General features: G+C 33.4%; 1 protein-coding gene across 1 annotated transcript in view; it reads right to left on the reverse strand.

Annotated features, from left to right (window-relative positions):
* LOC140439834 (protein O-mannosyl-transferase Tmtc3-like) overlaps nucleotides 1–25,309 on the reverse strand; it is a 636,225-nt gene that overhangs the window by 275,316 nt on the left and 335,600 nt on the right. The window contains exon 5 of the mRNA XM_072529987.1: nucleotides 11,107–11,222. Coding sequence (XP_072386088.1) covers nucleotides 11,107–11,222 — 116 coding nt within the window. The remainder of the gene's footprint in view (nucleotides 1–11,106; nucleotides 11,223–25,309) is intronic.

Raw genomic sequence — 25,309 nt, forward strand, 5'->3', positions numbered from 1 at the left:
AGTCCTCTGTTCAGAAATATATAGTTTTTTAAGTTTGGTACAATCATAACTCAGAAAATTGATTTTTAAGATGTAAAATTTTGATAATGTCTCTATCACAAAACTTTAGGTTGAATGAAGATAATAATGTCACATAATATTTAGAATGTATTTTTCAATGTAATTTTCAATTAAATTAAATGTTCAAAATAACCACCATTCACTTCTTGACAATAGCCGAGGCGATTTTGGAATTATTGCAAAACATTTTGTACGACTTCGGGGGTTACTTTGTTAATTTCTTCCGTTATCCCAACTTTTAAATCAGCGATACTGTTTGGTCTATTAAAATATACTTTAGATTTTAAATAACACCATAAGAAGTAATCGAGAGGAGTCAAATCGGGGATCTAGCCGGCCATTCGATCGTTCCACGTCTTCCAATCCACCTATTGGGAAAAACCTCGTTTAAATAATTTCTAATTATACGTGCAAAATGCGGAACAGCTCTGTCTTGTTGGTATTAAATAGATCGGTCTATCTTATTTGGATGATTGACATCAGGAAAAAATTTTCGTAATGTAGGCAGTAAAAAGTTTATCAAAAAATCTAGATAAACCTCACCATCAACTATAATAACTCAAAAAAATAAGGACCAATAATTTTATTGTTAATGATACCAGCCCAATTGTTAATTTTTTTAGGATATTGCGTGAGTCTCACATACCCAGTAAGGATTTTCTCTGAGTTTGTTAACCGTTCCGTTTAAATGAAACGTTGCTTCATCAGAAAAAACTATTTTGTTTATGAACTGCAAATCTGCATTAATTCTGCCCATCATCATTTCACAGGATTCTTGCATTTTATCGGAGTCATCTTCATTTAACTCCTGAACCAACTGAATTTTGTAAAGGTGGTATTTTTCTTTATGCAAAACTCTCAAAATAAATGATTTACTTACATCATTGACGGCGGCCAGTTTTCGAGTTGTCTTATGAAGATTTTTCTCAATCTCTAGAAGTATATCTAACTTTTTTTCATCAGTAAATTTAACATTTCTACCTGGTTATACAATATTTTTTATATGTCCAGTATAACGAAATTTTTTTCAATTTTTCTAACTGTAGACTGCGAAACTTAAAACTGACCTAAAACCTGACAGTTTCAGGTCAGTTTCAGGACAAGCAAACAGTAACATCTCCAGAAGATGCCAACCCCTAGTGTTGGCGAAACGTCGAGAACTAATCTCGTAAGACAACGGCCTAACAGCCCGAACAAACAGTTTAACAAGTTAGATGATGGCCGTGAATTTTTGTGATTTTGACTAATATTTTATTATTTTCCCCTTATATATTTTTCCCCTAATGTTTAGCAGAACAGATACGAAAATACCTGATTATTTCTAAAGTATATTTTAACAGATCAGGCAATACTGCTGATTTAAAAGTTAGGATAACGGAAGAAACTAACAAAATAACCCTCGAGGTCATACAAAATGTTGTACGAGAATTCCAAAATGGCCTCGGTTATTGTCAAGAAGTGAATAAAGTTGAACGTTTAATTTAATTGTAAAAATCAATTTTCTCAGTTATGATTGCACAAACTCAAAAAAACTTTATATTGTTGAATAGAGGACTAAAATCCCTTTCTAACAAGGTGTCACACGACCCCCTTTGTTATTTAAAATTTTCGAGGGGGTGGTTATAATTCAAAGGGGGTGTTGGAAGGGGATAATATTTTCATACTGTAAGTTGTCAATTTAAGAACAAAAATCGACCTGTTTCAGGTTTTTTTTTAGATAGTACATAATAACGCAAAAAATGAATTTATTCCATACATATGGACCGCATGGTATATTAATAAATTGTATTTATAAATACATATTAAATTTAGATTAATAGCTTTAAAAACTAATTATTGTTGTGTATTGTGATTGTGATATGCCAAAACAACTAAATAGTCTGTAGAAAGCTGATAAGCTTTCATATAAGATAGATTATTTTGAACAAGAAATAATGGCGGAACGTTTTTACTATTAATGCTCTAAAAGTGGTAAGTTTAAAATTTAGAATATATAATTTTGTATTAAAATGTTTTCTTATGAATTTTAGTGTGTTGCAGTAATCTTAAAACTAAGTGTACTTATTGTTAATATAATAGTTTAACAAATGGTTGACATTTTAAAAATTCCTCATTTACTTACTATTCTGATGTTTTAGCAATGCTGTGGGATTCTGACGTCGTAAATCTTGAATGACGTGCACGCATTTTTATATGAAAAATAGTATAGATAAATGTTTATACGGCACACCGTATAATTGGTAGCCTATGAAGGTAAACAAATGAGTGTTGTGACAGTCAAATTTTTCATACTACAAAACAATATACACAGAAAAAGTATCTCTCTTGGTTACGTCTTTTTTTTTTCTTATCAAATACACCAAATAATTAATAGGCAAATTTTATTTGAACTCGTGCTACAATGAATACTACAGCACGAGTGTGAAGATTCCAATAAAACTCTTTTAGCAATATTTTACTCACTGTTTGTCGTTAAAACGCAATTGGATCTTAGTCTGGCAGATACCTTAATAGTTTCTGTGAGACCTACTCCGCAGTTAATTTAACTCAAGATCGAGGTAGCAATGCGTCTTTATATGCGGCTTGAGTAATTAAAATTAGACTTGCAAATAAATCTGATTCTATCTTGATCGATTTCACATGTTCCTTGAAAATAGAGGACGCCGAATTCACCCTGAATGCATAAATTATCAACAGAATTGGGATATATAAAATAGTAAACGGTGAATTACTTTTCAAAACATTTCATAATTATACTTTGTCGGACGATGAGATCTACAACTGGAAATTAAAAGTCTCCCACTATAATACTGATATAGCATATTTAGTTTTATTGCAGAAAATAATACGGATCGCCATCTGTGTTTAATAACAAAAATTATGGTTTTCAGGATGTGATGCTACATTACCACATGTGGAAAAAATGTAAATCCTGATTTTCGGCGATTTAACGAAAAAGAAATAAACCATAAAACTAATTTCCAGATTTTTAACCTAATCCCTATACCCTTCACGTTCAGTATCATCGTCACAATGTCCATAAATATAGATCAAATTAACCGAAAAAATCTGCAAGTCGTTAAACGAATGCAAACTTTATTTAAAACAAAAAAATCTACAAACAGTTGAATCTATGGTTCTTTATGCGTCTCCATGCGTCATTAATACCTGGCGGAATAAAACGCACACTTTTTATCTATCATTGTGTTCCACGCATGAAACTAAAGACAAACCAGCTCATGCTATTTTTATGAATGCTCTAGACTCAGTACATCGATAAGATAGGTACAAAAAAGACGCTTAGGGGCGTTTTGAGATTTTAAGTACAATTTGTGACGGTTCTGGTTTGTTTACTTTTGACTGTCAGTATATTGTATTTTTGCTGTTTTTTGTCCTGTCTTTGCATTTAGTAGTTATTTATATTAACAGTTGTTTTTGCAACTAATTTTATATTGGAATTTGAAATTTTACGGTAACTATATTTCATTTTGCATTAATTAACATAAAAAGTTAACCCCATTTACACAGTTATGGAATGGTTATATTTAAGTCTCCACAAAAGTGAAAGAAATGACAAAACGAAAATATTTGATTGAATTTTTTCAAAGTTTGCCTGGAAAAACTCTTACCTCACAAGCACAAGATTTCGTTTTCGATTTAATCGAGTACTTTGAATTAGAAAAAAGGAATAGGAGACCGTTGGAAGCGTTGTCATCTGTTCAAGAGGTACTAAAAGTACAATTTTCAAATGTGTACTATTACTAAGCTTTAATGATGACAAGCATATACATTATTAATATTATTTACTTGCCAACTTTGTTACATAACACAATATTTAAAATTATAAATTTTTATTTTAGATTTTTTTCAATTTTAACTTTGTTTTAGACGGAAGCAGCTGCTTTTAAATTGGCAAGAAAAATAGTATACAATAGACGAAAAAGAAAAGAAAAAAATCCTGTTTTATCTTCTCCGGAAAAAAGCAGACCTCGTTTAAGACCCATTCTAAAAAATCCTAACGGTGCATTTAAGTGGGCTGTCTCTAGTTCAAAAATTTCTTTCTTTACAAAAACAAAATCTGTTCATGAAGTAATATTATAAGCGTCGTTCAGATATCTCTCTCAAGTCCAGATCAAAATGCTTTCATCTTTTACTCGATGTTATTAGTTATGTGTTTTAGTGATGTTAAGGGTAATTAGAATAACAGACCAGAGTAATATTATTTATTAATAAATTTACGAGGTAACAAAGATACATACTAAATTTTTTTGAAATCTCAATTTTAGCGTATATTAAAGTTCACCGAAAATAAAAAATTATAAAAAAAGATTATAATTATATATTATAATAATTTGATTAGTATCATGACCATTAAAATCGATTTAATGAAACTATATAAATATAAAATTCTGTGTAATGTTTCTTTAGAAGGTGTTTCAAATAAAATAATATAAATAATAATAATATAATAAATAATAAAAATTTTGCAATTTGGGTAGCATATTTTACCACAATTCTATATCAATATTTTCGAATAAAATACCTTTTAGGGCCCATACCGCAAACTAACAGTATTCTCTATTCGATATAAAAACTGTCCTTGCACTTGATAGTAATAGAAATCAATTCTTTTTAAATGCAATTGACCGTCCATTAGACCGAAATTTATTTTCGACTATACCTGAGTCGCCTATTAAACCATCAGGACTATTTGCAAGAAAAGGATATTCATCATGTATGAAAAGTCCTGATAGATCAATATTCATTTTTAAAATTGTTTTTAATATTTTTTTTTTTGCTTTGGGTTCGTTCGCAATTCCATAATTTGTAAATCTATTTTCACAAAACGTTGAATTCAATATTGCTTCCACAGTTTTAGTTCTGTCTGCTTTTTCTCGTAATTTAGATATTTTACCGAAATCACTGGACGTTAACCATTGTTGAAGTTCTATATACCAAGCAGCACTGTTATTTTGAGCCGTTGTTATTATTAAAAATCTGTTCTTTCTAAGATATTTTTTTGTAGATTTTTTAAAAATTACTCATTTTTTGCTTCAAATTTATTTATCGTATGGCATACAATACTGTTTAGCGTTGTCCATGTACTCCGGGTCAGTTCAAAGCCTGGCGGTTTCTGTTCGATACAGGCCATTTGCTGTGCTTCCTGTGGTGAGTCGCGCTCCCATTGTCTTCTCCAAGCGTTGGTGAGGTCGAAGTGTTCCTGATGTAAGGAGGTGGCCCTTAACATGACAGGATATCTTGAGCGCAGTCTGTTCATTTCGATATCACGCCTGGTGGATGGGTAGTTGATGATTAGACTGGATTTTTCGATATTCTCTGAGAAGGGAGTGACTTCTTCGTAGTTTCGGCGGTGGAATGTGACTCAGGATGGGAAGCCAATAGTTGGGTGTTGGTCTAATTGTACCTGAAATCATTCGCATTCTCTGGTTTAATTGGGTGTCAATAATCTTCGTGTGTTTGCTATTGAGCCATACTGGGGAAGCATATGCAGCTGTCGAGTATACAAGTCCGATAGCAGATGATCTGAGTACGGAGGCTGAGGACCCCTATGTGGTACCACATAGCTTTTGGATTATATTATTTCGCGTTTTCAGTTTTGCTGCAGTTCTTTGTAGGTGTTCTTTAAAACTTAAAGTTCTGTCAAGAGTCACTCCAAGATATTTTGGTGTTGAGTTATGAGTTAGTAGTCTGTCTTCAAAGTGAACGGACAGTTTTTTGTTGGCTTGGGCATTATTTAGATGAAAACAGCACACTTCGGTTTTGTATTCTCTCATAAGTAAGTATTCTCCCATAATGGCAAGGTCATCCGTTAGTATTGTTTCTGTAACTGCCATGTTATTATGTCTTGCTGCAATGGCCCAGTCGTCAGCGTAGCCAAACTTCTGCGAATTTGTCCTAGGTAGGTCCGCGATGTATAAATTAAACAGTAAGGGTGCCAAAACAGATCCCTGTGGCAGTCCATTGCTGAGCTTCATTTGGACACTTTTTGAGTTGCTCATTGTGACTTAGAAAGGTCTGTCGGTGAGCATGCTATCAATGAGTCTAGTTATCTTTTGACACGGGATGGCACGGATTAGTTTGCAGATCAGTCCTTGTCTCCAGACGGTGTCGTATGCAGCTGATAGGTCAATGAAAGCAACGAATGTTTTTTGCTTTCTTTGAAAACCTGCTTTAATATGTGTTGTTAGGGATAGGATCTGATCTGTGCAGCTGCGGTTAGGTCTAAACCCTGCTTGCTCAATAGGTATCAATTCAAATATGTTATTACTAATTCTGTTGTAGATTAATCGTTCCAACAGTTTATAGACACAGCTCAGCAGTGCAATCGGTCGGTAGTTTTGAGGCTGATCATTTGCCTTTCCCGGTTTTAATATGGCTATAATGGAGGCCCTTTTTAGTGAGTGGGGGATTTCCCCTGATTTTATCATATCTGTATAGAAATCAACCAGCCATTTCCTAGCATATTTGCCACAGTGGAGTAAAAATTCTGGATGAATTTTATCGAAGCCGGGTGCCTTTCCAGACTTAACTTCTGATATTGCTGAGTTAATTTCTTCTAGAGTAAACGCTTCAGAGTATTGAGATGTAAGCGGGCATTCAGACTTCAGTATTTTTAGTTCTTGCTTTACTTTGGTGGTGTGGTCACGATCTCTAGGTGCTCTTGAGGTAGCTACAATGTGGGAGGCCACTCTGTTGGGAACTATTGGTACTTTATCTCTAGTTGTGTGTCTGCTACTACCAAGTTTTCTAAGTAATGACCATGCTTTTCTGCTTGATTTACTAAAGTCTAGTTTTTCCACAGTTTCCATCCATTTTTGTCGTCTGGCTGCATCCAAACTGTGCAGTAGTTCGTCCGCAATTCTCAAATCAACAAATCTCATGTAGTTTTCACGTGTTGGGGTTATCCATCCCAAACATTTGTCCAATCTCTCAGTAAAAGTTGTCCAGTCTGCTCATTTAAAGTTCCACCTAGGTCGAGGAAAAGATGTTATTATTGGTATTTTGATGCCAACTTCTATTACAACTGGTCTATGTTGGCTATGTGGAAAATCTGGGAGTACTGTGCTGGGAGTACTTTGCTTCAAAGTCTTTATGCGACAACTGAACTAACTTTTCTGCATTTACGGCATAGTCTTTATGTGGTTTATAAGTACTTGTTTGTTTTTTTATATATATTATTGTCTTTGTTTTTCTTGTATCCATCTTTTACATTTTTTTTAGGAAATAAATTTTGGTAATAACCAGTTACACTTTTGCTATATTTTGTAATATATTATTTAAATAATGTCCACGTGAATTATATCATACTGGTGCTGCCAAATTAGATCAGTCTGGTTATGCAAAAATCATTGATTTCACGCAAAATTTTTCGCAGATATCTGAAGCTTTTAAGACATAGGTGGAGGTTATTAGATGACGAATAGATGAAAAAATACTCGTAATTTTACCCTGCGTTTTTTTTTAAACAATAATTTATGGTCAGAATTTGATTTTTTGTCTATAAATTTTTTCCCTTATATTTTACATAAACAATATTTATATCATTTTTTATATCAAGAATAGCTTTATTTTCCCGTTTTTTAAATTCAAATTGATAAATAATTTACAGAGATATTTGCAAAAAAAGCAGTTTTTTTGCACTAGTTTATAAATTTTATTAATTTTTTTTATTAACAAAATAAAATGTTAATAATACATTTGAACATCGAGGAATTACCCTCTTTTAAATTTGTATGAAATTTTCCCCCGATCGGTCAAAGTTATTTAATTTGTTTATCTCTGTGGCTAAATATTTAAACTATTGAACTTGATCTATTAATGATGCTAGACACATTTAGCAAATTTCATAGGATTCTGTAAGCCTTAAACGATCTCCTAAGCCTATATAAATATTTTTTATATAAAATATAAGAGAAAAATTTATAGACAGAAAATCAAATTGTGACCATAAATTATTGTTTAAAAAAAACGCAAGGTAAAAATACGAGTACTTTTTCATCTATTCCTCATCTAGTAACCCCCACCTATGTCTTATAAGCTTCAGATATCTGCGAAAAATTTTTCGCCTTTTTTTACCCAGACTGGGATAAATACCTTAATTGATAGCCACTTCTCATAGTTTGATTTACACATTTACCTCCAAAAAATTTTGCAACAACAGAATTGAAGCTTTGGGCGTTATTATTGGTGGCGGGCGCTTTTTATCAAATTTGTTGCATAATAATTAAGCCTATTGTTGAATGATGTAATATCTGACAACAAACCACACTCTTGCATTTCAGGAATATAATTAATTTGATGGTCTAAACTTTGTTTTTTACAAACATAAGTGGCACAATTTTTGTGATCGCCGAACACGTGATACGCAGTGTTTTCAATATCGTATTTTAAATCAATTATTTTTATATATTGTCACTGGAATTGTTTTCGCGGCGATATTTGAGAACACAGTCGATTGTCGTTCGTAAGAGTTGTGCATTACTTTTTAGTACGGATCTTAATCGCAAAGGAATAGGTTTTCCCGTAAAACTGTATTTTTTTATGGATTCTTCTCTAAATCGATTGACAAAATTGCGTAAAGTTGTTGCTGTACGGCTTGGCTTCACATATTTTTTTCTACGTGCTGCTGTCGCCATCAGCAATCAAATATTGTAAGCCATGTATTTTTATGCTCTGTTTAAAGCCTTTTACAACAATTGCACTTTCCATCGCAGTTGAAGTACCGTTATAATTTTTGCTACGTAGGTGTTGAGTAGTAGCATTTTTTGACGCACACACACAACAATACTTGTTTTTTACGCCTCAGTACAATAGCTTATAAGTTCTTTTCCCTGTAATAAAAGCCACACCAGAATTGACCAAAAATACAGACTTATTTAATCTTCGTTCCCATGCACCATCAGCTATTACAGCTTTGCTATCTTCTGGATCAACTTCACCCCATTCTCGTGCTAGACTTTCTTCTTCTTTTACAGCAACTAACATTTATTCCATGGCTGTATCCATGGCTCTTTTTTTCCTACAAAATATTTGGGTATTACACTGAGCTCATGTAAAGAAGAAAAGAGAAGAATTCTGATTAAAATACAAAAAAAAATGTACTGGCTGATTGGCAGAAATTTTATGCTGTTTCTACATAAGAATTACGAGTAGGGCTTAAAATCTTATAATATATTAAAATAAATAACTTTTTAGAGTAAAAGTGTTAATCAATGAGCTGCAGGCTAAACAAAATTGTTTCTATATGTAAAACATCCTTAAGAAAAATATTAACAGATTTAGGATTAAAATTTAAAAAATATGATCATCGAAGAACTTTAACTGAAAGAACTCACATCGCAGTAAAACGAGCGTGTTTCTTACGTAAACACACGGAAGACAGAAGTAGTACATATCTACGAAAAGTTGTATTTTTAGACGAAACCACTAATACTTATCAAAGACCAAGTTACTCAAGTCAGGGAGCTTCATTGAGATGGGTAATGATATAGATAATAGAAAAGTGTAGAAAAGAGACATAGATAGTAAATAGATAACATAGCGCTAGATAGTAAATAGATAACAAAATAAAACAGTTTGACAAAGAAAAACCATGAAACATGGTATTCAGCTAAACTCTAACTATAAAACAAAATAGGCGCCAATAAGTTGTAACCTGAAACTCATAAAGAAACTCAAGATTAAATAAACTAAACAAACCATTCTCTCAGACTTCAGAAAATACACGTCAGAAACCAGATGAGAGAATTATTACAAAAAACTATAAAAATTGACATATTTAACCATAAGCTGTAAAGGACACGGACACTCATTTTTTCAATCTTCAGTTACGGTGCCGAAACATGGACAATAAAATCAGAGGATAGGAAAAGGATTGACGCATTCGAAATGTGGTGCTGGAGACGAATGCTACGCGTCTCGTGGACGGAGGACAGATCCAATCAGTCGATTCTCGAAGAGCTAAACATTCAGACCAGACTCTCCTCTCAGTGTCTTGCAAATGTTTTAAAGTTTTTTGGCCACATTGCGAGAAGAGACAATGACAACTTAGAAAGACTAATTGTATGCGGAAACGTAGAAGGACGTAGAGGCAGAGGACGCTCACCTATCCGATGGCCAGATCAAGTACAGAAAGCCACTGGAGAGACGTTTTCCGAGTTCATGAGAGCAGCCCAAAATCGCAAGAGATGGAGAGAATTGACAGCCCGCATTGTAGGAAATCACGATCCTCAGCAATGAGGAAACGACAAGAGAGAGAGAAGCTGTAAAACAACGTTATATATATATATATATATATATATATATATATATATATATTCAATTAAATTCTTTTAAGATCTATATTATCTTCTACAAAAATAAAATAGTACATCACAATAACAATTATGTTTATTAAACTGTCAAATTTAAACAAACATGAATTGTGAAAAAAAAATTAACAATAAACATTGTTTATTAATTCTCAAAATTTTTATAAATAAATACATAAAATACATTAAATTAAAAACAGATAATGACACATACTGTCATCAATAATCTTACTCAATATAGACTAAATATGCAAATTACTTTAATTAAAACTTTATTATCTGAACAAAAAATGATAATCAAATTATTATTTGACTGCAGAACGAACTGCGTTGGACGTTGTTCCGTTTTCTTCTAAAATTAACGTTACATCTAGTAAAATAGGAACTTAAAAAACTCAAAATAAACTCTAAAAAAAACCTTGCTTGCTGTCAATAAAAATAAACAAATTTAATCATAAAAGCTAATCTTTCTTACAAAAAAAAAAACATTATTATAAAACATTACACTCACATAACAATTTATTGACTTTTGAAGACATGGCCATAGACCTAGAACTAACTAAATAATTATATATTCTAAGACATAACATGAGATTTTTCTGTTTCTACCTGTACAAAACGCAACAGTCAAATTCGCTTGTTTACTTGCGCTTTATACACCACGTTCATGTTAAATCCGAAGCAATCAAATAGCAGCCAGAGAAATGAAATTTACCTTTTGGGCAACGAAAATTTCATATGCTGCACAAACTCCTGCCACCGTAATCCCTTGTTCTTTGCAAAGCATCGCTGTCGCCATGGATATCATTGAAAGCAGAAGATATCTCCAACCTGAAAATAAAGGAAAACGTGTAAAATAGCAATTTCTAAATGCTGTGAATTTAGATGTATATTAGTTTCAGTTGTATATACAGGGTGAAAGTGGGAAATTAAATAATATGGAGAAGTGTAGGATAAAATTAATGATAAAAAATATATTTATAGCTTAATATTATTGGTCAATTTAACATCTTTAGATACATAAAAGCTTATTTATAAAACGTATGATCCTTCCCAATAATACGAAATTTGACAATTTGAAATTTGATAACAACTGCTATCGTCTATCTTTATTCTAATTTCTTAACATTATAATTTTTTTAATGATAAATATTTTATTTATTTTTTGTTTGTTTCCATCTGTCGCTGAAATTCTTCGATTGTAAATATGTGTATGTTTTACATTAAATTAAATAAGATTTAAATAACTAAAAACCTGCCTCCTATCAGTAATGGGGTACACATAGGAGGAAGGGCATGTCTAGGAAGGCTAATCACTGGGTATGATTGCGCCGCCTTCCCCGGTGACATAATATATTAATATCTTTCTTGTGTCACTATTCTGCAGCACCATAATGCATTAACAGACAAAATAGGTTAGGTTCTATAATTAGAAATGAAAATAAAATATAAGAATTTATTCCCAGAATATACACTTACGAACTTATATGTAATAAGTATAAAACATTTTTGTTTGTGTAAACGTAATTAATTAGATTAAAGCTATAAGCAGCTAATAATTATCATCCTGTCAGGATTATTTATGGCGTTGGCGCAATCGTGCTCATAGTTTAAATGATCCTTTGTCGAGACTGGATTATAGCAGGTACCATCGACGCAATCCTCCCCTGCTCAAGAGAAACAGTTCCAATGCAGTAATGCGGTACAAAATAGCCTCTTCTACTCAAATGTCAAACGTTAGTTTCTCGCTTATAAATCCTATTTGCATAAGCGAGGCTCTGACGATCGAGTATATGCAGAACAATCTTTAATGGAAAATAAAGTAAATGTTATCTTCTATGTTGTCGAAAGTAATGGGAACCTAAGAAAAATAAAAACAAATATGAAAAAATCACCAGGATGCCAATATCCATATATATTTTTTTTATTATGACAAAGAACCTCAAAGCAATGACCCTTGGACCCGACATGTGTTAGATTACCATGAGGTGATAAGAATCCCCAGGCTTGACATGATAAAGAGAAAAAAAGAATTGGAACTTATACGAAACATCTTTGTAACATCTAGAAAACTACTTGATAATGCAATTCAAGAAATGGCAGGGATGATCATCGACATTTCAGGTAGTAGAGGCAGAAAAAACAAGATAAACAGGTATTAGATTAGAATATTTGAGACTGTTAAGGCCGTTCAGCCGGTAACCGTTTCAAAAAAGTATATTATAATTCCGAGTAAATATTCAAAATAATATTGCTCACGCTATCACATTATTTTGTTTGAGTGGTCTCTCGATGGGGTAAGCCGAAAAATTCCTTTTACACTCGCGATCATAAAATCCGGGTCACCTTGAAAATTTCAAGTTTCTGGAATATTTTTGCATCTGGTGCAGTAATAACCTTTTTTTAGGCTAACGTATTTTTTATTTGTCATCAATGTTTGTTTTGAAAAAAAAAAACGATTTTTTATTGTTTTTATTGAAAAAGCAGAAAACAAACCAAATTGTTGATAAAACAGGCATACGAAAAAAATGAAAAATACAGAACGTGGTAAAATGTCAGTGAAATTTCAATGACTAATATAGTGTATTGCCTCCACTTGCTCTAATGACCTCTTGCAAATGACGGGGCATACTCTCAATTTTTCTCCGGATTACATGTTGTGGTATGTTATTCCACTCTCTCACTAACATATCCTGAAGCTCCTGCCCGTTGTTAGAAGATGTTAGGGGTTGAATACGTTTTTTCAAATCGTCCCAGATATGTTCGATGGGATTCAGGTCCGGAGACCTAGCTGGCCAGGGTAACCTCGTAATTCCAACCTCGTCCAAGTATTGCATACTGATCGTGGCAACGTGCGTTCGCGCGTTGTTCTGCATAAAAACGACGTTTTCTCCAAGCCTTGCCATGGTATGCATAACATGCTCTTCCAGGATCTCCGTAATGTCTCTTCGTGCAGTTAAGGACCCATTTTCGATGAAGGGTAATTCTGTGCGGAAGTCGGAAGATACACCTCCCCAAGCCATGACCGAGTCTCCACCAAATGGCATTCTTGGAGCAATGCAAGCTTGTGAAAATCATTCATCGTTTCTCCTTCAAACTCTTACACGTCCATCGGATCCAGTTAGGCAGAAACGGGATTCATCTGAGAATAACTCTTTGATCCAATCGTTAATTCCCCAATGCGCGTATTGTCGAGCAAAAGCTAGTCGTGCAACTCGATGCGCCAGGCGAAGTGGCGGTCCTGTAGCCATTACACGAGAAGACAGTCCAAAAGAACGAAATCTTCTCCTGACTGTTGCAACGCTAACATTGCGATTTCGTACTTCCTGTAGACAATTTAGATGCATCATCGCAAGTGAGGTTCAGTTTTGTAAAGCCTGAAACACAAGAAAACGGTCATCTCGTACCGTGGTCATTCTTCTTTGTCCAGAGCCGGGTCGTCTGGATAGCAAACCCTTCTCCTGAAAGCGTTGAAGCACTCGTTGAACCGTAGAAAGGCTTACGCCAACAGTTTTTGCCATTTGCCGTTGAGTGTGACCGTCTTTCACAAGCGCAACAATTTGTGCCGTTTCAACAACAGTCAAGGGTATTTTTGGCAAAAAAATAAACAATAATAAACACTAATAATGGCACTAATAAACACTAATGGTGGCAATAATAAACGTTTGTTCGTTGCGTTTGAACAGAAAGTCGAAGCACAAATGAGACATTTAAAACAAGCGGTAGTTACAGGTACCGTTCATTTTGGGAAGTGTGCGCTTTTCTGCGAAATCGGCACTATCGAAATTCTTTGTTGCAAAGGAAACCGCTAAGCCGACAATAATTCCCAGAAACATGCATTAGTTTGTATTTGTGTTATTATTATTTACGATAAAGCTCGTTAAAAATGAAATATCGGTGATTTTCAAGGTGGACCGGATTTTATGATCACGAGTGTATTTTCAGATAAATATTTATTTGACACCTTTATCGGGAGCCCTGATAGTTACTACGACTATGTTTATTGACCCGAGGTTGCATAAATAGATATGGATTTATGGTGTGTGTTCTGAAACAAAATCCTATATATTTTCATGGTGTACAATATGTTTCTGCTAGACAGATCTAAAGTTTCTATCAGCCCAGTACTTAGAGGGTAAAAAAAATTATATCCATTCTTCACGCCCACCAGCTTTTGGATAATTCAGGTTGTACCTATTTTACATTTTTTTATTGAACAGTAAAGAAATCTATGAACTAAATAACAGTGAAGTGATTTATTATTGACCTTTTAATTATAATAGGTATTCTACCTAATTAACAAATGTATTTTTATGTGAATGAATTTCGAAATTTGGCACAAAGTATAATTTTATTTTCATATATTTCTCATTCATAATCTAATGTCATGATATAAAATGTTTGTTTTCTTAGGATACGATTTTAATTTTAGTTACGTTTCAAAAGTTTCAAAAAAGTTAATATTATAATTCCGAGTAAATATTCAAAATAATAATGCTCACGCCATCACATTATTTTTTTTGAGTGGTCTCTTAATGGGGCAAGCCGAAAAATTCCTTTTCTTTTATATATTTTCAAATAAATATTTATATGACACCTTTACCGGGAGCCCTGATAGTTACTACAACTATGTTTATTGACCCGAGGTTGCATAGATAGATATGGATTTATGGTGTGTGTTCTGAAACAAAATCCTATATATTTTCATGGTGTACAATATGTTTCTGCTAGACAGATCTAAAGTTTCTATCAGCCCAGTACTTAGAGGGTAACAAAAATTATATCCATTCTTCACGCCCACCAGCTTTTGGATAATTCAGGTTGTACCTATTTGACATTTTTTTATCGAACAGTTAAGATATCTATGAACTAAATAAGAGTGAAGTGATTTATTATTGATCTTTTAATTATAATAAGTATTCTACCTAATAAACAAATGTATTTTTGAAATCGTAGGCTTCCACGGCCAGAGTCAAAATTATAGTTTATTCGTCTTCCGGGTTTGGACCGTGTCATTTGTGAGTGACCCAAAAGTGGGCTCATCTCGACGTTTCGCTACAATTGTATGTAGCTTCTTCAGGAGAACAAAAAAAGAAAACAAAAGGAAATTCACAATGGAAGTAGAAAATAATCGGTCCCTTCCCTTTCTCGATGTGTTAGTCACCTCCAAGCCCAATGGCCGATTGGGTCACTCTGTTTATAGAAAAAAGACTCACACGAATCGTTACCTACATGCTTCATCACACCACCATCCTGCCCAAAAGAATTCTGTGATCAACTCTCTCATCCATCGGGCCATTTCGATTTCTGAACCTGACAACCTTAGAGAAGAACTTGGCCATCTGCAAAAAACCCTTGTCGCCAACGGTTACTCCAAGTCCACAATTCAAAATATTACACACCGACATCTACATCCCCCTTTACACCCTAGGACGACAAATTCAGAATCTTCGGGTAATACTCCTGTGGCTTTTCTTCCGTATATTCGAAGTGTCACTGATAGGATTGGCAAAATTCTTCGCAAAGAAGGTATCAGGACTACTTTTCGACCACCCAAGAAAATCTCACAATATCTACCCTCTCCTAAGGACCCATTACCGCCCCTATCTTCCTGTGGTGTCTATTCTATTCCTTGTTCATGTGGACAAGTGTATATTGGCGAAACTGGTCATTCCGTCAAAACTCGGATGCAAGAGCATCAAAGATGCATTCGATCAGGTCTTTTCTCCCATTCTGCAGTTGCAGAACACTGCCAAGAAACCGGTCATTCCATATTGTTCGAAAAAACCCATATTATTTCTAAGAGCCCCTTCTTTTATTCCAGGAAAATCCGCGAATCTCTACAGATCCGAAAAAATCCACATAATATCAATCGAGAGGAAGGATACTACTTGTCTCCCATCTGGAATCTCAGTCTAGAGCCGCCGTCCGGTCCCGCTAACACGATGCAGCCACATGATTGGCCAGCGCGCGCTTCTTGACGTTCGCGCCACGGAGTGTGCCGATACGTCCCGACACGACAGGTCACCGCGACTATAAATAGAGCGGCAGCGGAGTAATCGTCGGATTCACTCTCCGCCTCTCGACGCGTTAGTGTTCTGAGCTGTTGGACGTGAATCCCTATCCTGGCATTTGGTTTTCACCTCTGGCTGCGTTAAGTAGTTGAGTTACTGTGACCAAATGCCCATCTTGGTAGTTAGTATTCGCCTCTGGTTGCGTTGAGTAACTGAGTTACCGTTGCTAACTACCCATCTTCCTGTCTTTTGTTTTCTTTTTTTTTTGTTCTCCTGAAGAAGCTACATACAATTGTAGCGAAACGTCGAGATGAACCCACTTTTGGGTCACTCACAAATGACACGGTCCAAACCCGGAAGACGAATAAACTATAAAATGTATTTTTATGTGAATGAATTTCGAAATTTGGCATAAAGTATAATTTTATTTTCATATATTTCTCATTCATGTCATGATATAAAATGTTTGTTTTCTTAGGATACGATTTTAATTTTAGTTTCGTATAAACACTTTTCATGTGTAATTGAATATTGCAAACACTATTCAAGTACACAAATTAATGATTTGTTTTCTGGGATGACGTAACTTTTTACCGCAGAATCTTTTATTAACTTTTTATTCATCACAAAAATAATAAAAGGATAGTTTTGTTTTAAATTTTTCTTTTCAATTATTTGAACTCGTTTCCTTAACACGATAAACATTAGGATGGCGCCCATTTCCGTGCATATCTTATTCTAGTTGAACTCTAGGATGCCAATACTTCTAATGAAGTTGATGAGCTTCCTACTGACTTGTTTCCTATTTCAGAGGACGCTAGACTGACCTCTCCTAGGTCTTTTAGTCGTTTGCAGAACAGTGCTACGCAGTTGCATAGTATAATATGTTCTGCTGGTTCTTTTTGTTTTTGTTTGTCAGACACGACAATTCTCAGTTCAGATTTTTTAACATGAACATTTTTACATTTTCGAGAAGGTGGTTTGTTGCAGTAATTTAATGTTGCTTGTTATTTGCTTTACGAAGTCGATTCAGTACGATTCAACTCAGCCGGTCGATAATATATACCTATGTGCTCTCTCACATTTCAACCTACTCCTTTGCACTCTCTTTTTTATTTAAAAATACTTATAAATATATTATAAGTATTTACATTTTTAAATAAGTTTTATAAAACATTATTTACCAGCTCCCGGTCTATAAACTGTGACCTATATAGAGGGTTTTGGTTGCGACGTTACAAGACTTATCTGCTGTATATTCACTTCGTAGACTTCTAAACCTGTATAAAAGTATTAACTTCAAACCAATCAGATAAATGAATTTAATTTATATAACCATTAGCGAAAAATATGGAAAGACCAACAAAGTGCAAACTTTATAAAAGCATAACATGCCCAGTGCTCACCTACGGATCGGAAACATGGGCAATGATGACTCGAGATAAAGAGTTACTACGAATCTTTAAAAGAAAGATATTAGGGACCATCTATGGCGAAGTTAACGAACAGGGTCTGTGAAGAAGGCGATATAATTTCGAACTTAATAGACTTTTTGGTAGTGCAGATATCGTCTATTAATTTGTGACCGATATAGAGTGTTTTGGTTGCGACGTTACAAGATTTAACTGCTGTATGTTCACTTCGTAGATTCCAAACCTGTATAAAAGTGTCTTCAAATCAATCAGATAAATGAATTTTATTTATATAACCATTAACGAATATGCTATTTTCTTGTGGCATGTTAAAGTGGTTACTATTTAAATGGACATAAGCCACAATTAAAGGTTAAAGTACGTTTATTGACGTTTCAATTTCCACTTCGGAAATCGTTCTCAAAATTTTGTTTCAGAATCGTTCATTTTGAGAACGATTTCCGAAGTGGAAATTGAAACGTCAATAAACGTACTTTAACTTTTAATTGTGGCTTATTCCCATTTAAATAGTATTAACGAATATGGTATTTTCTTGTAATATAATCCATAAATTTACCTATAATATTTAACTTTAATATAAAACTTTAAAGACAAGAACAAATTTATCTGTGGCTTATTAGAAAGAGTAAAATGAACGTATTAAAAAACATAAGAAACATATCCCAAACCAAAATTTCAACAAAAAAGTTTTTTTCCCATCAGAGGCTCACGTAAAAAACCATTTGACAACTAAACTTAAATCCTTAAATCCTTTTAGTATATTTCGTGGAAGATTCTACAGTATTCAAAGATCCATTGAATAATAAAAAACGTACACAGAAAACATTCAATAACTGTTGAAACAACTAACTTACGTTAAAGTATCATAAGAACAATAATGCAAAAATTAAACCTAAGTATAACAACAGTAAAATCCCTCAGGAAAATCACCATGGAATAGACACATCAATTGCAAACCGTTACTAATCATGGAAAGCAGAGGCCAAGATTCGGCAGGAGAGGGAAAACATATTTATACCACGAGACCTCTCAGGTCGTAAACATACGAAAATGTTGTGAAGAAATCCTAAAAAGAAGAAAATCTAATTTGAGAATATGCACATGTAATGTCAGAAGTCTATTTGCGGCTGGAAAACTTGACAATGCAATTCAAGAAATAAAAAGAATGAAAATAGATCTACTGGGAATCGGCGAATTGAGATGTCCAGAGTCAGGGACGTGTGTTTTATATTATTCCGTAGTATTATTATTTTAGCATAGAAGACCAGCATCACAAAAATGGTGTAAGTCTATTAGTAATATCAAAACATAATGTAACATCAATATAATTCAAATATATGCCTCGACTGCAGATAAAAAATATGACGATGACGTAGAAAAGCTCTATGATTAAATCCTAGACATCTTGCAGAAGCTTAAGCAAACGAGGTCCTATCGACGAGATCATTCTGTAGGTCCTTATGATCATGCTGTAGGTCTTGGATAATCTAACGATCTAGGACAAAGATTGTGTGAATTTTGTAAAGGTAACGACTTGGTCATTGTAAATACCTGGTATAAACTACCCAAGCGACGACTATATACTTGGAAAGCACCATTTGATGATTGCAGCAGCCCTGGGTCTTAAAGGAACCAAATAGAGAATATATTATAGTAAGTGAGCGCTTCCGACATGTCGTCAAAAAGTCACTACATTTCCAGGAGGAGATATTGGATCGGATCACCAACCGCTTGTGGAAGATATGAAACTAAGATTAAAATGAGTCAAACGACAAAAATCAAAACCAATATAATTAATTTTGAAGATATAAATATAAAATGCAACAAATAGGTAAAAAGAAATATGAATAATACTTAAAATGAATTTATTCTACAACCAATGACCGGTTTCGCATACTGTAATTTGCTATGCATCTTCACGTCAATAGTACATGGTAAACTAAACGCTGAAAATATAATAACCCGTATTAGGGTACTGTCTGGTAATAGCAATTATGCCAATATTATATGTGAATATGTATTAATATGAATTTAAATTAATATAATAAAAATTACGTGAAAAACGACTTAGTGAAAATTTAAATTTTATTTAACAAGTAAAGGGATATTTCTTGAGGGGAATTGACATTAACAACTAGGCTAGGAATGTAGGTATAATGTAAATTGTTTGTTGAAAATTAAATGTGATGTTATATTATTTAAAAAGTTATGTATATTTATTAAAGAGGTACATTTTGAAATATGTGTTATTTATTGAAATTACTAATCTAAATGATGATTTATGATAAAGGTTTTGTACAAAAAAGAACAAGAAAAGACCTGAAACACATGTCTAAAAAAACTCAAGAAGCATACGATAATTACAAGGTATTAAGAAACGAAGCACATGCACTTGTAAAAAGAATAAAAAACATCACTGGAAACGTTTTTCGAAACAATGGAGCATTATTAACATAAAAACGAGTATCTGATGTGCGGCAAAAATGATAAATAAAAAATTAGAGCTATTTAGATAATAAATAATTTAAAGGAAATAATTTGCAATGCTGTTCTATTCGCGCCGTGCGTGACTAACGCGACACATACCGCCTTCATCTGACAGTTTTGTAGTACTGGTAAATCAAGTTTTTCATGTGGAAGAGCATGTAATTAAAAACAATAATAGAAAAAGTTATGATATAAAAGCTAAAGTCATCAGGCTGGCTGCAGTTAGCTTGAAGCTTCATGAAATATTATTTAAGGTGAATTTTCTAAATTTTTCATATATCAATTACATTTTTCATATTAATAGCACGACTCCATCTTTTTCTTTTCTCTAATTTATATGTAATCTTTGGAAACCTATAACAACTACACTCATTATTTTTGCTATTATTAGCATAATTAAATACGCAACATCTATTTGCACCCATTTTTGATAACATTTATGCGTAAAAAGATAGATCCAATTTTGTCATATTTCACCGCTACGCACGCTGGCATCGTTTCAAGGTACCCCTACCATAGTTACGCACGGAGCGAATAATTGCTTCTAATCTAGTTGATGCTGAAATTCAGCTTATTTCGTTTGAAGTATAAAATAAATGACAAGCCTTATCCCCACGACTAGGTCAAGCACAGGTCAATCCTGGAGTGGGAGGATAAGAGACGTAAGGGCCAAGAGGAACAATTTATATCTGAATTATTACTAAAGTTATCCACTTTTAGGAATTATGAATTTTCTTGCCAATAGAAAGTGACAGAAGCAAATAAATCTTATATACTTTTAATTCCCTTTCCAAAAACATAACTGGTCGATCATACAAACATTTATTAGTTATTATTTTCAATTGTTTGAGTATTTGAGTGCCCGATCGTGAATTCTTTCGTTTTTCATAACGGAACTGATTTATAATAGAATATTATATTTTTTTTTATTTTTTAAGTTTTTACGTTTAAGTTAAAATACATTTATGGACGTTTTAATTTCCACTTCGGAAATCGTTCTCAAAATACAAACATTAGTAAATTAAACAAATTTTGTTTTTTGTTACTTAGTGAAAAATAAAATAAAATAATAAAATAATAATAAAAATTAATAAAACGCAACTCAACAATATTGGCAATATCATTTTAAAGTCGTGTACTTTAAGATGTATAGGGTATGTCTGAATTGTCAATATAGATGAGTCAGATAAAATTAAATTCTTGGAAGAATTTTTCACTAAGTAACAAAAAACAAAATTTGTTTAATTTCCTAATGTTTGTATTTTGAGAACGATTTCCGAAGTGGAAATTGAAACGTCAATAAACGTATTTTAACCTTACCTCGAAATAGATCAGTTAACGTTACAGCAGTGTATTTCCTAAGAATGAATTGATCGGGATATACGTCTACGTCCAGGGACTATATTGCCTCAATCTTGCCTTGTACAATCAACTGTGGAAGTCGGTATTTATTATTACACATAATGTGGCCGAAGTAAGCCAATTGTCTGTTCTTTACGGTGTTTTAGTCTTTTCTTGCCGTCTGTAGAATCGTTAGGTTAGTTCTGTGGTGAATATATGAGAACCTTAATATACGTCGGTAGCACCACATAGCAAAGATCAGTTGCAGATAACCTTCCTAATACCGTTAAGGAGCTTCTGGAGTTTTCAATACGAGTTTTCATTTTGCAACTTTGATTCCAGATGTCCTAAATATTGCGGTCCAGATAGCACACTTTATCCATTCTTTCTAACGGTGTATCATCTATTGTAATTTGGGCGTTCATGTTGGTGTTCTAACTAATGATCATTTTTTGTCTTCTTACAATGTAGTTTAAGGCCGTACTTGTAACGTGTTTCTAAAACATTATGTATCATCCTTTGAAGCACCTGCGCACTATCAGCCAGCAATGCAATATCGTCTGCATATCTAATATTGGTTATAAGTTGGTCGTTTACAGCAATACAATCTTCTCTCTCTCTCTCTCTCTCTCTCTCTCTCTCTCTCTCTCTCTCTCTCTCTCTCTCCATTCTTTCTTGTAGTATTGTAGTATTCTTTCTTCAAGAAAATAATTTGTTTTCAAGGAATAATATGAGAACCATCAAACGGTACTGAGGTCTTAATTTGCCCCTTTCCTCAGTGTCTCAGTGTGATCAAACATCAAAACCATCTTTACTACTCACTCCGAGTTGTCCAATCTTGTCAGATCCGTACAAGGCCATATCCCCAATGAAAACCATGGTATCTACGAGATATCTTGTTTCAGTTGCCCACGTACATACATAGGACAGACAATCCGACAAATCCACAATCATATTCCGACAGGTCACACAGATTTAGAAAAAGCAAAAAAAATCGCTCCTATCTGCTCCTTAAAATCGAGAATTATTCATGAAGCCATCGAAATTGAAAACCGACCTAACAGCTTAAACACAAACGATGACGATAAAATACTGCTGGCAACGTTACGACCGCTGCTTCGGCAACCCCCGCCCCAACGCTCCCGCACAGACCGTATCCACGCATACTGTTCCTGCGCATACTATATATCCCGCGCAGAAAATATAAAAGCAGCTACACAGGGTAAGACCGGTCGTCACTAGACACTGATGAATAGTTATTCTTTATAAAAGGAAAAGTTATGCTTTATAAAAAGTTGTGCATGGCATCAATTTTTATCAATCTTGTACGAGGTATGTCAACGAATATAAATTTCGCTCAAGAGTAAGGCAAGTTTATCTTTAACTTCTTTTTCTTTTTCTTCTTCTTCCTCTGTATAAGCAATTCTGCTTGTTCATTGACGGATTAATACCTCTATGGAAGGTTGTTACTCCATCTTTTGAGTGGTCGTCCGATACTTCTTCTGCCGATTGGTGACTTATCTCTTGCTATTTTGACGACACGGGTCTCCTCCATTCTGCTTATGTGGTTATTCCATTATTTTATTCTATTTTGTGTCCATTCATTTATACACTGTACGTTACATTTAGAAGAGCGCGTGTGAAAGATTTTGAGAATTTCACGTATAAATTTATTAAACAAACACTATAAACTAACTGTATAATATAATAACTTAAATATAATTTAAATTTGTCTTCATTGAAGCGGGAGTGTAGTCATTCTCTGTTCATCTCTGAGTAAGCCTCCCTCTGTGGATGGAGCGCGTTCGGCTCGATCGGGTTGAATAGGGACGCAGGCGCACAATTCGTAGGGTTTAAACTACAATGTGCGCGAGCAGGTCCGTACTTAACAACATTTTCTTCTAATGTCTTTACTTCTCTTGCGATCTCTCAGCGTATTTCCTGTAATTCTTCTCAGTACTCTCATCTCTGCCGTATCTAGTAGCCTTTGGCTGTGTCGGGTCTTTTTTCTGAGACATATGTCATTATTGGTCTTAAACTGGCTTTATAAATTCTTGATTTCATCTCAATGTTAATGTGTCTGCTTCGCCATATAGTGTTATGAAGGCATTCTGCCAGTCTATTTGCTTTTTGTACTTGATCTCTCACTTCTTTGTCCATTGCTATTTCCCATTTCTTGTTCAATACTGATGCCATCAATTTTTATTTAGAAGAGAAAGTTTACCTTTAACAATATCGAAAATTGTTATAATGAAAAGTTAATTAAAATTAAAAACAATATATTAATATGCAATTAAGTATATCCTTCATTGTAAAAAAAATTATTTTTGCTGATTTTTCTCAAATTACCGATACCCAATATTATTTTTATTTATTACAAATATAATAACTTTCATTTTAATTAGAATATAAGCATATTTTCACAAAACAAAAGACATTAAAAATCTATTGAACATTGAAGAATTCATCATCATAAGTGGGTCGATAATCCGTTGTGGATCTTATCCTGCTCGCAAAGAAGTCGCCACTCCTGTGGATTCTTGGCAACTTCCATCCATCTTCTGACCCTTAGAACCTGTAGGTCTTCTTCCACATAATCAATATATCTCCTTCGTGGTCACCCTCTACTTCTTGTGACCTCTGGTTTTGAAAATGTTAATCTCTTCGTGTATTCGTGATCTGACATCCTAGCAATGTGTGTAACGAATTTCACAATATCTGGATCGGTGTATATCTGATATAGTTCAAATCTTCGACGCCATATTCCATTTTCATTTAGGGCCCCAAAAATCTTTCTAAGAATTTTTCTCTCAAAAATACCAAGAAGTCTTTTATCATTTTGAGATAAGGTCCACGTTTCAGCTCCATATATCAAAACAGGTCTTATTAAGGTCTTGTATATATTAAGCTTTATATATATATATATATATATATATATATATATATATATATATATATACATATATATATATATATATATATATATATATATATATATATATATATATATATATATATATATATATATATATTTAGTGGATTTTCTTGGGCTTAGGTTCATAAAAAAATTTGATTTGATACTAAGGCATTTTCATATATTTTTTCGACGTTTCGGCAGGAAATCCATGCCTTTTTCAAGAAGTAATATTGACTAAAAAAACATTTTATGACAGACATAATACGATTTAAAAGTTAAACTTTTGACTTACCTAGCATGTAAAAATTTGTTACTAACAAGTAGACGTCACAATTAAAATAATATTAAAAACATAGGACATACCCACTAAGTCACTACATGTAAAGAAATATATATTAAGGTTCAAGAACTAAACTCAAACTATACATATATATATATATAAAAAAATGTGCACTCGTAAGTGAATGGGATATTTTCGGTCAATTTGGAGATTAAAAAAGAAAAGAGTTGTGCTACTTTATCTTTTTATTGAATACGTTTCGCCCACTGTTCAATGGGCATCATCAGTTCATCTAAAAGAATGGTATTAGCGATACATCTAATATAAAAAACAATTAAGTAAACGATCTTACCTTTAAAAGATCTGTAGCATTAAGATATTAGTATGGTGAAGACACATCAAAAATTAATTTACTAAATAAAACAGCAAAAACACAAAATGCCAGA

The sequence above is a fragment of the Diabrotica undecimpunctata genome, chromosome 4 (assembly GCF_040954645.1).
Source record: "Diabrotica undecimpunctata isolate CICGRU chromosome 4, icDiaUnde3, whole genome shotgun sequence".
In the NCBI taxonomy this organism is placed as follows: domain Eukaryota; kingdom Metazoa; phylum Arthropoda; class Insecta; order Coleoptera; family Chrysomelidae; genus Diabrotica; species Diabrotica undecimpunctata.